At 36.2% G+C, this 11,930-nt stretch overlaps 1 protein-coding gene across 1 annotated transcript in view; it reads left to right on the forward strand.

The window, feature by feature from the left end:
* COL5A2 (collagen type V alpha 2 chain) overlaps positions 1 to 9,003 on the forward strand; it is an 81,310-nt gene extending 72,307 nt beyond the window's left edge. The window contains exons 48-54 of the mRNA XM_084522918.1: positions 1,021 to 1,128; positions 2,091 to 2,144; positions 2,833 to 2,940; positions 4,493 to 4,784; positions 5,458 to 5,645; positions 6,206 to 6,430; positions 7,331 to 9,003. Coding sequence (XP_084379044.1) covers positions 1,021 to 1,128; positions 2,091 to 2,144; positions 2,833 to 2,940; positions 4,493 to 4,784; positions 5,458 to 5,645; positions 6,206 to 6,430; positions 7,331 to 7,477 — 1,122 coding nt within the window. The 3' untranslated portion in view covers positions 7,478 to 9,003. The remainder of the gene's footprint in view (positions 1 to 1,020; positions 1,129 to 2,090; positions 2,145 to 2,832; positions 2,941 to 4,492; positions 4,785 to 5,457; positions 5,646 to 6,205; positions 6,431 to 7,330) is intronic.
* The last annotated feature ends 2,927 nt before the right edge of the window (positions 9,004 to 11,930 follow it).

Below are 11,930 nucleotides of genomic sequence, written 5' to 3' on the forward strand. Positions count from 1 at the left end.
CAATGAACGCTGAACAAAAAGACAGATTTTAGGATCAAAATGGCAGAAATATTAAAGATTAAAAAAAAAATAAAAAAAATCACCTGTTCCTATGAAACTGCCTTATTCAGCTTATGAGATTCTGATATCAATCCAAATAGAAAAACAAACAAAAAAAAATCTATTTGTGTTACATAACTTTTTTACTGTCCAAGCTTGGAACAAAAAATGAATTGCAAACTTGGGAAATTCAAAAGAAAGCTGTCCAGTCCCTAAGCAGAAGTCATATGAGAGAAAGGAAAGTTTATAGAGTAGTTAATGACACTGATGCCACTGATAAACTATTTGGAATTTGGCATTGAAAATTTAGAATGAAATTAAGGATAACAAGTATAGAATTGAAAGCAGAAGCCATTTTTTTCCAATGATTCTTGAATTAGTATGAAAAACTTCAACCTATCTAAAATACCAAGAATGAAATTAAGACAGCAGTAGAACCAAGCTATTTGTATTGGGGAGCCTGAACACTGTTATCTGCAGTTAGAGAATGTAACTTCAGTTGTACTTTACTCATAATGAAGGCAAAAAGAGCTGTGAGAAGCACAGTATACAACATGGAGGTTTTCATACTCAAAACAGGTTTTATTGTTACAAGACTGTGAAAGATCCTTAATAGTTCGATCTTGTCCATGAAAATCATTTACCATATCCAGTAAGGCAAAGATACTTCACAATTTCATTACGTAGTTTGTTTAGCATCATTATTACAGTTTTTTGTTTTGTTTTGCTTTCTTTTTTACTCTATAATGAAACTAAACAGACTAAGTTTACCACACTTGAAATTAAGTATAACAGTTTTATGTAATTATTTCCGTATTCTTTCATAAAAATTAAGATTCCTAGAGCTGCCTCAGCATCACCTTCCTCTTAGCTTTAGAAGTGAAATAGGACTGAATACAGTGTCTAAAAGAAAATGATTTTTTTGATTTATTTATTTTTTTTCCAGTTAAGAATTTTACATTTCATTACTGATTCTTACAGGGTCCCCAAGGGCCTCGTGGTGACAAAGGTGACAATGGAGATCGGGGTGACAGGGGCCAGAAAGGACACAGGGGTTTCACTGGGCTTCAAGGCCTTCCTGGTCCTCCTGTAAGTTGTTTTGCTTATACTCTAATTTTATTTCCTTGGTAGTTAAACCATGTATTAGACACATATTAAATCCAACAAACAAACAAACAAAAACCATCAAAACAAATGAAAAAGCAAGTACACAAGAGCTCTTTTTTTTTTTTTTTTTTTTGTTTTCCCACAGTAGGTGTTTGTGAGTGGCCTGTCTGTCTACATTACATTTTTAATGCAATATTACAATTCTGCTTCATGGTGAAGTAAACCTGTGCTTTGCAAGATCTGCATTATCCTCTTCTTGTTTCATTTGCATCATCCCTGAAAGTGGCCAATCACTGACAGCACAAGATGTCAGCACAAGATGTTAAAAAAAAAAAAAAAAAAAAAAAAGTTGATAGTTTCAGATCATCACATTAGAGTGTGGAATAGTTTTTGTCAGTGTATTTGAACGCTCTACAGTCAAGAAATCAAATGCAAAGTCTCCTGAGGACTGTGACTGTCTCTCTAATATTTATAAGAACTTCATGTTTTCAGTGGCAATTGGTTGGAAATACTATCAAAAACTTATTTTTTTTGACAGTTCTTCACTGATCATGTTCAAGAGCTGAAAGTTTCAATATGTAGGCAAAGAGTTAAACAAAACAAAACCCAAAGCATCTTTCCACTTCATAATAGCAGTCAGTTACTCTTTTGTAAGCCAATCTGATTCTATGTATTGTGAAGCACCTGTCTTCTGGGGAAACAACTTTATATATACTTAAGCATCATTCTAAATATCTCAGTCATGACTGCTGTAGTTACCGTGTCTTTGTGACAAAAGAGAAAAAAAAAGATGAAAACTGATCAGAAGAGGAAAGGTATTACCCCTTGTTCCTGTATATTATAACCTTATTTGTACATAATGTTGTATATCACTCCCTATTTCTTTCAGACTAAAGGAATATACTGTAAATATCACAACAGTAATGATAGTTTCTTCTGTTTAGGGCCCTATTGGTGAACAGGGCAGTCCTGGCATTCCAGGCCCATTTGGTCCTCGGGTGAGTATAAGATTTCAGCCTGGAATTTTTCTTGCTTGTTTTTCCTAAGAACAGATTTCTGTTTGGGTTTCATTTTTAGTTTACTGGCTTTTATTGATTTCAATATCATGTTGATTACCATATCTTTTGCTGAAAGGCATTGTCTTGCTTAATATAACAAGGCATTAAGTTTATAGCTAGATAAATGTTCAGAATAAGTATAGGGCTACAGTTTGCTCATACAGACACTTATGCTACACCTGATTCAAAGCCACATATGTGGCAGTTCTGCTTATTGGTATTCTGCCTTTCTCACACCCTCTGGGTATCACTGACCCAAAATTAAAGGTGAAATATGAATCCTTGTATGTTCCCAAGTGACAAAATGTCTCTGGGTCTGTATGCATGTGGGCATACAGAAGCTACTCCAAAGTGTAGCACTTGGAATTTAACTCACTTAAATGTTTTAGGAAAAGAAATACTATGGATCCAGTGGATATATTGTCTGAGGTGATTAACGTTAGAAGAACAGCATTGAAACTGATTTCTTCATTTTAGAGGAGAAGAAAAAGTGCAATTTTTAAAGTTTGTTAATAGACATAAATGACTGTATTGCTTCCTGAAGAGGTATTGCTTGTAAAAATGCTGTTTTGTATACAACTGTTGTTAAATGCTAAAACAGATTCCTTCCTTCTCTTATTTTATCTAGGGTCCTCCAGGTCCAGTCGGTCCTTCAGGCAAAGATGGAAGTCCTGGGCCACTTGGGCCAGTTGGGCCTCCTGGTGTTAGAGGAAGTGTAGGAGAAGCTGGACCTGAGGTAAGCTGATAGGAATATGGAGAGAAGAGGTTACCTTCACGTAATGAGATTTTTTTTGCAATCCATTGCAGCACATTCTCAAATGTCCATGAGCTCAAGATAAATCATGATACTAGATACAGTTTCTCCAACAACTATTTAGGGTAACTATGTATAGGAATCATAAATCATAAAACTATGTAATATCATTCCAAGGAGGGTAGTTAGAAAATTAGAGTGGTCTGAGGACAGGGTGATGTGGATGAGCATGTGAAGAGTTAAAGAACGACGTTGCTTATTTTAGGAGCATAGATAAAAAGATGCCTAAAACAAAGAGCAAGACAAGACAGAGGAGGCACTTTCAGCTGTTTTCCTGTCTTGTAAGACAAATATTTATGGTGTTTCCTGTCTTTATTGTGCAAATGTTTACACTATTTCATTTGAATTTCTGCCAGTTACCAGAATTTCCATTTCTGCTGAGGAATCAATATTGAATGAATAGTCTGTGGTAAAGTTTATACATGTATCCAAATATTTCTTTTTGTGTAATGAGGCAATACAAGAAATAGTACATACCAATATTTTCAGTTTTGCTTTTCATGGTTACTTGCATGCCACTATTAATTGGAAACAATAAGAAATAAATGTTAAGCATTTCATTTGCCAGACATAGAGTGTATGCACTCTACGAGTTTGGGTGTATGCACTACTTTCGGAGCACTAATTAATCTCAAGGGAAATGCTACATTTTGATATACCCTCTGACGCACCAGAGATGCACCATCAAACTTACAGTGAAGGTATATTGCAGACTTTCCACTGCCAGAGAGCTCACAGAGCCTGCAGGTGGACATATAATGCTTATTGACAGATGTTTTCTGTCTCAAGGCTCAGTTACCTCCCCACATAGCACAGTCCATGTTAACAGAAGGACCTCAAAACCTGCCTCAGGGATATCTTATTCAGGAAAATACCTGCTGTGCCAAGTCAGGATGATGTGAATTCTGTTTCATATCTTTGGTGACCTGGGGCCAGAAAGCCCAGCACTATGAAAGAAAAACGTATAGATGGTGCCAAATTTTCCCTCCAGGTTTACCAATTGCAAGTGTGCCTGAGGTGATTCAGGGGAGGCAAGAATTTTAGATTGCTCTCAAAATTACTTGCAGCTGTTTGGGATTCTATTAAATAAAGCAATTAGGCTGGAGTTTGAGAACCAGGAGGGACAGATGGCTTAAAAAAATGGAATCAAGAAGCTGTTCCTTGATGACTTTTTCCAGCTGTTGTCTGCAAGCTAGAGTAAGAAAAAATTGAGCAAGGTATTAAAACAGTCAGTGAGGATATGAAGCAGAGTGCAGTTCTAATCTCTTCTCGGAGTGTGATACCTCATGTGCAGTTCTAATCTCTTACCTCTGATCCTGGAAATGTAGACTGCTTACCTATATCTGAATTTTCCCTGCACATCAAGGTGATTGGCCTTAAAGTTTTGCTTGTTTAGTCACTAGTTTCTATATCATTTTGCCTAGTATTCACTCTGCTGTGCCTCTATTGCCTTTTTTTGTTTGTTTTATCTTAGGGTCCACCAGGTGATCCTGGCCCTCCTGGTCCTCCAGGCCCTCCAGGCCACCTCACTGCTGCCATTGGTGACATTATGGGACACTATGATGATGCTATGGCAGATCCACTCCCAGAGTTTACTGAAGATGAAGCAGCTCCAGATGACCACAATAAAACAGACCCAGGAGTCCATGCCACACTGAAGTCACTGAGCAGCCAGATTGAGACTATGCGCAGCCCGGATGGTTCAAAGAAACACCCAGCACGGACTTGTGATGACCTGAAGCTGTGCCACCCATCCAAGATGAGTGGTGCGTATAAACACACCACCTTCTGTATGAGCCATATGATTCTGTCTTATTTCCCATATATACTCGGTCACTGCAAAAAAGCGTAGTACAGGTTTTGATGGTCTAAATCAACATTAACACTAAGTACTCAAAAACTTCTCATAAAAATTATTTCTTCTTCCCTATGAAGTATGTATTATGTTGTGCTGCATATTCATTTATTCAATATATATATTCAGATGTATCTTTTACATCTGAAATATTTGATACTTACACTTACTACTAATTCTGAAAGCGTTATTACAATGGAGTACCACTTATGTGATGATAGATGCAAGTTGGTACACCAGTTGTGAATATTGGCTTAATTGTTATTAGCTCAAAATGTTACCTGTGACTTGATGTCCTATGAATGCTTTCCATCCAGAATTCTCTGCTGCTGTTCCACATTAACAATTCATAGGTGGCAATATTCTTACACGCAAATTAGGAATCTCCCTAATTAACATGGGTTACTAGTGATAAATCAAAACACACATTGGATTGTCACATGAAAGATATTCATGCTTTTTTTTGGTTTTTTTTTTTTTTTTTTTTGTACTGTCAAGACATACTTTTTCTTATAACTCCCCTGTTATTTCAAGAATCTTAGTAATATAACAGAATTTTATATTTCATTTATTATTCTTTGTAGGTGAATATTGGATTGATCCTAACCAGGGATGTGTTGAAGATGCTATAAAAGTATACTGCAACATGGAAACTGGAGAGACCTGCATTTCTGCAAATCCTTCCACTATCCCACGTAAAACATGGTGGACCAGCAGATCATCTGACTTGAAGCCCGTTTGGTACGGCCTTGATATGAACAGGGGATCACAGGTAAATAAATATATTTTATTTCAAGAATTAACTACTGTGAACATTGATTCCTTCTGGTTTAGAATTTTATCTGCTCTACTGATCAGATTCTGAAACAGAGCATTTTAACTCTTGATTAGACTGGGTTATATACAGTTAGTTGTAATCATACAGAAATTATAGGAAAGGGAGCTGGGAGATGCAATGGAAGAACTTCTGAGGCAGGATTGGCTATAAATAAACCACTTCTGGTAGATGTTTATTTCTCTTGACCTTAAAAATTCCAGCTTTTTTTAACAACCTATTTTAGTAACTCAGTATCTTTGTATTTAGGGTGTATATTTACCCTAATATACGATTGAAATCACTGCTGTAATTGTTTAATTGAATTCTATATTTTCTTTCAGAAAGCTCCATGCTGCTAAAGTTACAAGTTTTACTTTATTAATTCTGTCACCTATTCTGTTTTTAAAGAAAATAAAGTTGTCATGTGCCATAGTGTTTCAGAAATGTTTATAAAATTTACAAGATCTTAATCAATTTTCAAGTAATAAATGGTGATCTATTTCATATCTTCACAGTTTGTGTATGGGGATACAGCTGTCACTCAAATGACATTCCTGCGCCTCCTATCAAAGGAAGCATCCCAGAATATCACTTACCTTTGTAAGAACAGTGTTGGGTACATGGATGAACAGACAAAGAACCTGAAAAAGGCAGTAATTCTGAAAGGGGCCAATGACCTGGAGATCAAAGCAGAGGGAAACAGCCGATTCAGATACACTGTGCTTCATGACAGCTGTTCAGTAAGTTCTGTCTCTTTGTCACTTGGTATGGGGTAAAAGGACTTTTGGCTTCTAACATTGGCAGTAATGGCAGTTCTTCCTTAATTTGGAAAAAAAGTAAATCCATAGAATAGGGTAACTACAATGCTGCAGAATTTCACCATGAATTATAGAAATAAGTGATTGCATAGGTATCTTAATAATTCCTATTTTATATAATAGAAGTCTTCATTATTTAGAGGATATTTATAACTTAGTAATTATTAGTGAGCATATGGAAATAGATATCTTCAGAGTTTGCATTTCCCAATATTTGTTTACTTCTGTGTTAAATCACACAAAGAAGTCAGTTAATCTCAAGCATCTGTCTACCAATTGGGTAGGATTATTGCAGCAATACCCTGGAGGAAATCCATTGTGGCTAACTGAATAGGAAAGGAAAATATTCCCCCCGAAAATTTTAGTGGCCTTAAAAAACAGAAAGTAGAAGTTGTGTAAATTTTGTCAAGTTCAATAGCATTCTCAGCCTAGTCCAAGATATGCAGCAAAATACGCCTAAAATTTGTTTTGCCCTTTATATATATCAGACTACTCTCTGTACTTTAAAGGAATGTACTTCAAGAATGTGGGTGCAGGTCACAAAAAGAAAAATTTAATATCAAAAAGATCAATCAATCCAGCTTGAGGGAGGAATCCTGCTGTCAGTTGGAAGGATCTGTTCATCACCGTAAAAGAAAGACATACGCATTTTAAAATAACCAAGGTGCAGTGTTGTAGGGGATGCATTACTCAGCAGAGATGCAGTGAGATAATTCTGAAATATCTCAGACAATTGACTCACCAGCTGGAATTCAGGCTGTTTCTCAGATGAGATGTGGACTGATTTCTTCTCTCTCTCCTCCCTTCCCCCCTTTTTTTCAGAAACGTAATGGGAACGTGGGCAAGACTGTCTTTGAGTACAGAACACAAAATGTGGCACGCTTACCTATCATAGATATTGCACCAGTGGATGTTGGCAGCACTGACCAGGAATTCGGAATTGAAATTGGGCCAGTTTGTTTTGTGTAAGAGGAAGGGGGGAGATTAATACACTACCCAGCCACAGCAGCAATTAAACACATGAACTTAGACTGATTGAAGTTAATCCTGAGACTCTTGAAGTAATGGCTGATATTGGATCAGCATTGTATATACAGTTCTTTTTAAATGCCCGGCCTCCTTTTGAATATTTATTTTACTTATAAACGTTCTGTTTTAAATGATTGAAACCGACTTTTTAGTACAACAGTACAATTTTAAGAGAACCGATGACCACCTTTTAAAAATGACATGAATATTTGTCCTTGCTTTTGTTTCAGGTAATTTCAGAATTTACAGGTATTCAAAATAGATAGTTTTAATGGGGGACTATGTAAAGCTCTAATAATTTCTTTTGCTTGGATGCATACTGAATAACAGAAAAGTAGAGCACTTTTGTGAACTGTTGGCAATATTTCAATCATATCTACTCTCTCTACCCCAGTTTATCTTCCTGTGGTTGCCAGTGTGTTAGCCATTCACAGATATCTGTCTCTTGTAGAAGAAAATCTCTCAGACAAAATCATCTGAATCTGGCATTGTCTTTCCTGCACTTTCCTATATAATAGTCTGCTCATAAAAGTATTCCACAGCCATGATTAATTTATGAAGCAAAAATACTACTGGGGTAAATACGAGATTTCAGTAGAGGTGTCCCATATCTTAAATTGTAAGGCCTGACTTCACTTCTCATGATGTATCTGTGTAATGCCATTAAATTATTATTAAGCTTCAAAATACATTTTAAACCCAATACTTGTCAATTTTCCAATACTTGCCCATCTAATAAGCCATTACATATCAAATTATACCGGTGTCTTATATATGGTGCCAATTTATGTATGTTGCAAATCATTCACATGTATATCAGACCAATTGCTAATAAAGAGAAAGAAAATTTAGAAATTCATTGATTTTAGCTGACATCCAGACATACATCACCAGTAATTTGGTCTTACTGGTCTTGAGCTGTCAAGGCAAGAAAATTCCATCATTTCTTAGCATGAGCTACCTCATCTCTGGAAGTTGGGATGCATTTAATATTCCTATTTTTATTTTAGATATTAAAAGGTGCTATGCTTCTGTTATTATTTTGAGAAAGGAGATAGGCAGGGCAAAAACAAACAAACAAAAAGTGATGGTGCTAAATGACTCTGTAGAAGGCCGATGAAATAAAGATGCTGACTGTCAATGTCATTTTCAGAGTTTAGCTGTTAGGCTTACGGTGTTTGAGAGAACAATGTTGCAGTGCATTTATTTGTTGGTCATGCAGTATATAAAATGATTTGTACCACCAGCATGCTTTATTTTGTAAAGTATGTGGGTACAAACTTACGTAGTTGTTTTTTTTTTTTTTTATTATTATTTCTTTACTGCATCTGTGCTCTCCAAGTTTTTTGTTTGTTTCTTTAAAAAAATAAAAATAAACAGCTGGGGCCATCCCTAAAGAAAGTCATGCACATAGCTTTATTCATGTATCTTTGCAAAGCATTTAATTAAATACATGCTTCTCGCTATGGAAGTGGTTTCCTTTTTGTAGAATTCCTTCCAGTGTGTCCCGTATCAGTTTGTTTCCGAAGTAAAAACAGAAGTATTTAACTTTTGTTGTGTTGCTGTTTGATGAACTCCTTTGCAATGTGTTCACCTGAAGTATTTTACACCTAAGAATATGAAAGTATCCTGAATAATACTTTGTGACAGTTTTCACAAGGTAGGTGTTGATTTGTATGGAGTAGTCACAAGAAATACTATTAAGGCTGCCAAACTTGTGTTGTCTGAGACTCCAGAGATTAGTATTTTTTGAGACTGAGCAAAATGTGATTTATCCGATTCCAAGTGTCAGTGTAAGTTACCTCTGACAGAATACAGTTTCTGGACAAGCCATAACGTTGCACTTTATTAAGGCGGGCAAGAATTTATGTTTGTTTCCTCCTGAAAGGGCAGGAGCTTTGGAAGTTCCCATATTGTCCGTAGGCACATCCACAGGAGCTGGGAGTGATCAGACGCATGCTGTCATTAGCTGTTGTTTTATTACCCACGCTGGAACACGAGCACTTCTTTTTTATTATGAAATGATTTCTGTTAATATGTGGCTCTGGAGTTGGCATATCATATTGTAGGCTTAAGAAATGTTTAGGTAATATTAACTACAGGGAATGATCTGAGGTATGGTGGCTCACTGCAACATGCTTGCGGAAAGGTAGGTATCTGATGGCGGTGATCGTGTCTCCAAGGGACATTTATCCAGAAGCACAAAGTAAAGAACATGTGGAGATAAAAGCACATTTGAAAGTTTTGTTGTTGTTGTTTCTTAATTTGTGATTTTCATCATCAGAATATCATAATCTATGATCAGTATAAATGTTTGGCGAGGTGGTTGAAGGAGAATAGTAGCTAATTGTAAGGGATATATGTTTTCTTTCTTTTCAAGTCTCTCTCTTTGCATCTCTATCTCCATACAAAGTGCGCGATATTTCCTCAGGAGGGTGCCTCAAGCACTGAAAGAGAGCTTTGACTAGGAAGCACCCTAAAATAATATTTTGTAAAAAACATCATTGGAGAATTGCTGAGGCAAAGCCTTGAAGTGTGAGCTCTCAGGAAACCAAAATAGTTAACTGAAGAGCTTTTGTAATGCAAATAGTTGGACATGTGTTTTTTCTGCTCTGGAATAACAATGTCTATTCTGTACATGCATATTACCTCTCTATTATTGTTTAAACTTTCCCCAAGTACTGTAGAACCTTTTTAAGCAAGGAAAAGAAAAAAAAAAAAAAAAAAAAAAAAGGTAAGGGAGTGGATGGGAGGCATTGGGGCAGGATTTCTCTTCTTGACGTTACTTCTCATCTGGCCACGTGGCATAGCCTTGTATAAATACAGCTTTAATTCCATGAATGTAGAATGAAAGAGCTAATAATTTGCAAAAGGCTGATTTGCTTCCAAAGTAACATTAATCAAATATTAGCTATTTAGGGCATTTAGTGCAATTCTCCTGTCTTTTTTGCTAATGGCCTTAGGGATGATAGAGAAGGTACTTTAAAACAGTTATGGCAGTAAAATGTCAGAAGCTTCATTTAAATCAATGTTATAATTAAAAGAATTGGTTATTGTTCTGCTTTTCATAACTGCCAGTCCCGCAGAATGCTGTCCTCCGTGAGAAAGGAACCCCAGTGCTTCCAGTAGCTGACACCTCCCAATAGCAGCTGTGCAGCAGTAGTGTGGCAAATAGTCACTAAAATCTCATCCAGAAGGTAAAATTTTGTTACCCACTACTCACAAATTGGCACTTTACTGTATGCTGAGAATGGTGGAGTTGGTGATACGATAGTTCAGCTTGAATGTTTAGAGAAAACCTATTTGGATTTATTTATTTATTTTTTTTTAAATTTGATTTAACCAACTCGTCTGGATTGTTCTTAAGCTCATATCATCACTGCTAAGCTTTTATCCCTGTGTCACTGAACTATAGCTATAAAATGTGCAACTTGACTCTGCAATTCTGCAGCTTCTTATAGGCTTGAGACCAAGAAGAGCTCCTCGGTTGTGAGGGGCCTTATCAGTGCAATGGGATCTCATCCTTTTTAATATCTCACTGAGAAGAAAAAAGCAGACGAGTTAAGAAAAGGAGCAGCTTTGGTCTGTGGAGCTACGAGTTCCTTAACTTTTCACCTTTGGGGCTTTGATTTTATATGATAGAATCCATTTTGGATGGATTTTCTTGAGCAGTGGCTCCTAACACTGATGACTTTTATAGAGTATTTAACTTAGATTTCTTACAAGTTAAATCTTTAAGAGAATATTTTCATTCTGAGGTATGAAAAAATGTGAAAGATCTCTCAGATATGTTCAGTGGGCCTTGAAGGGTCTGGCAAATATTCCCAGAGATGACAAGGTGTATTTCTCTGCAAGCACAATGTACAAGGAATTGAGATTCAGGTATCGCTGAGCCTATTCTTTTTTTGCTATTGACTAGTTTTAGTAAGCTTTCATCTTACATTTTGATAGTTTAATTATGCTTTCTCCAAGATGTTTTCTTTTATTGCTGCTTGACATCTCTTCCTAATTTTTTTGGGAGCGGTAAGGTGCTGTATAATGAATAATATTGTATCTTTTTAAAAAACAGTGCTCTTATTCCTTCTGTATTTCCTGATGAGCCCAGCTCTGAATGCATGAGTCAAATGCGATCAGAGCCTTCTCACAAAGAGCAATTTGTATTGAGCAGTTCTGGATGCTTAATATGTGGGGCAGAAAAGGAATTGATGAGACCAGAAGTTCAAACCTCATGTCCTCTCCCTCTCATGCTCCTTCCTTAACTATTTTTTATCTTCTCAGTAACTACGATAAACATTCAACTTTAAGTTTTTAATGCTAAAATCATTCTGTAGAGTACCAGGGTATTACACAACAGTAGAAAAATGCACCAAGCAACGTGGAAATTTAAGAAAGG

The sequence above is a fragment of the Aythya ferina genome (assembly GCF_964211825.1).
Source record: "Aythya ferina genome assembly, chromosome: 6".
Classification (NCBI taxonomy): domain Eukaryota; kingdom Metazoa; phylum Chordata; class Aves; order Anseriformes; family Anatidae; genus Aythya; species Aythya ferina.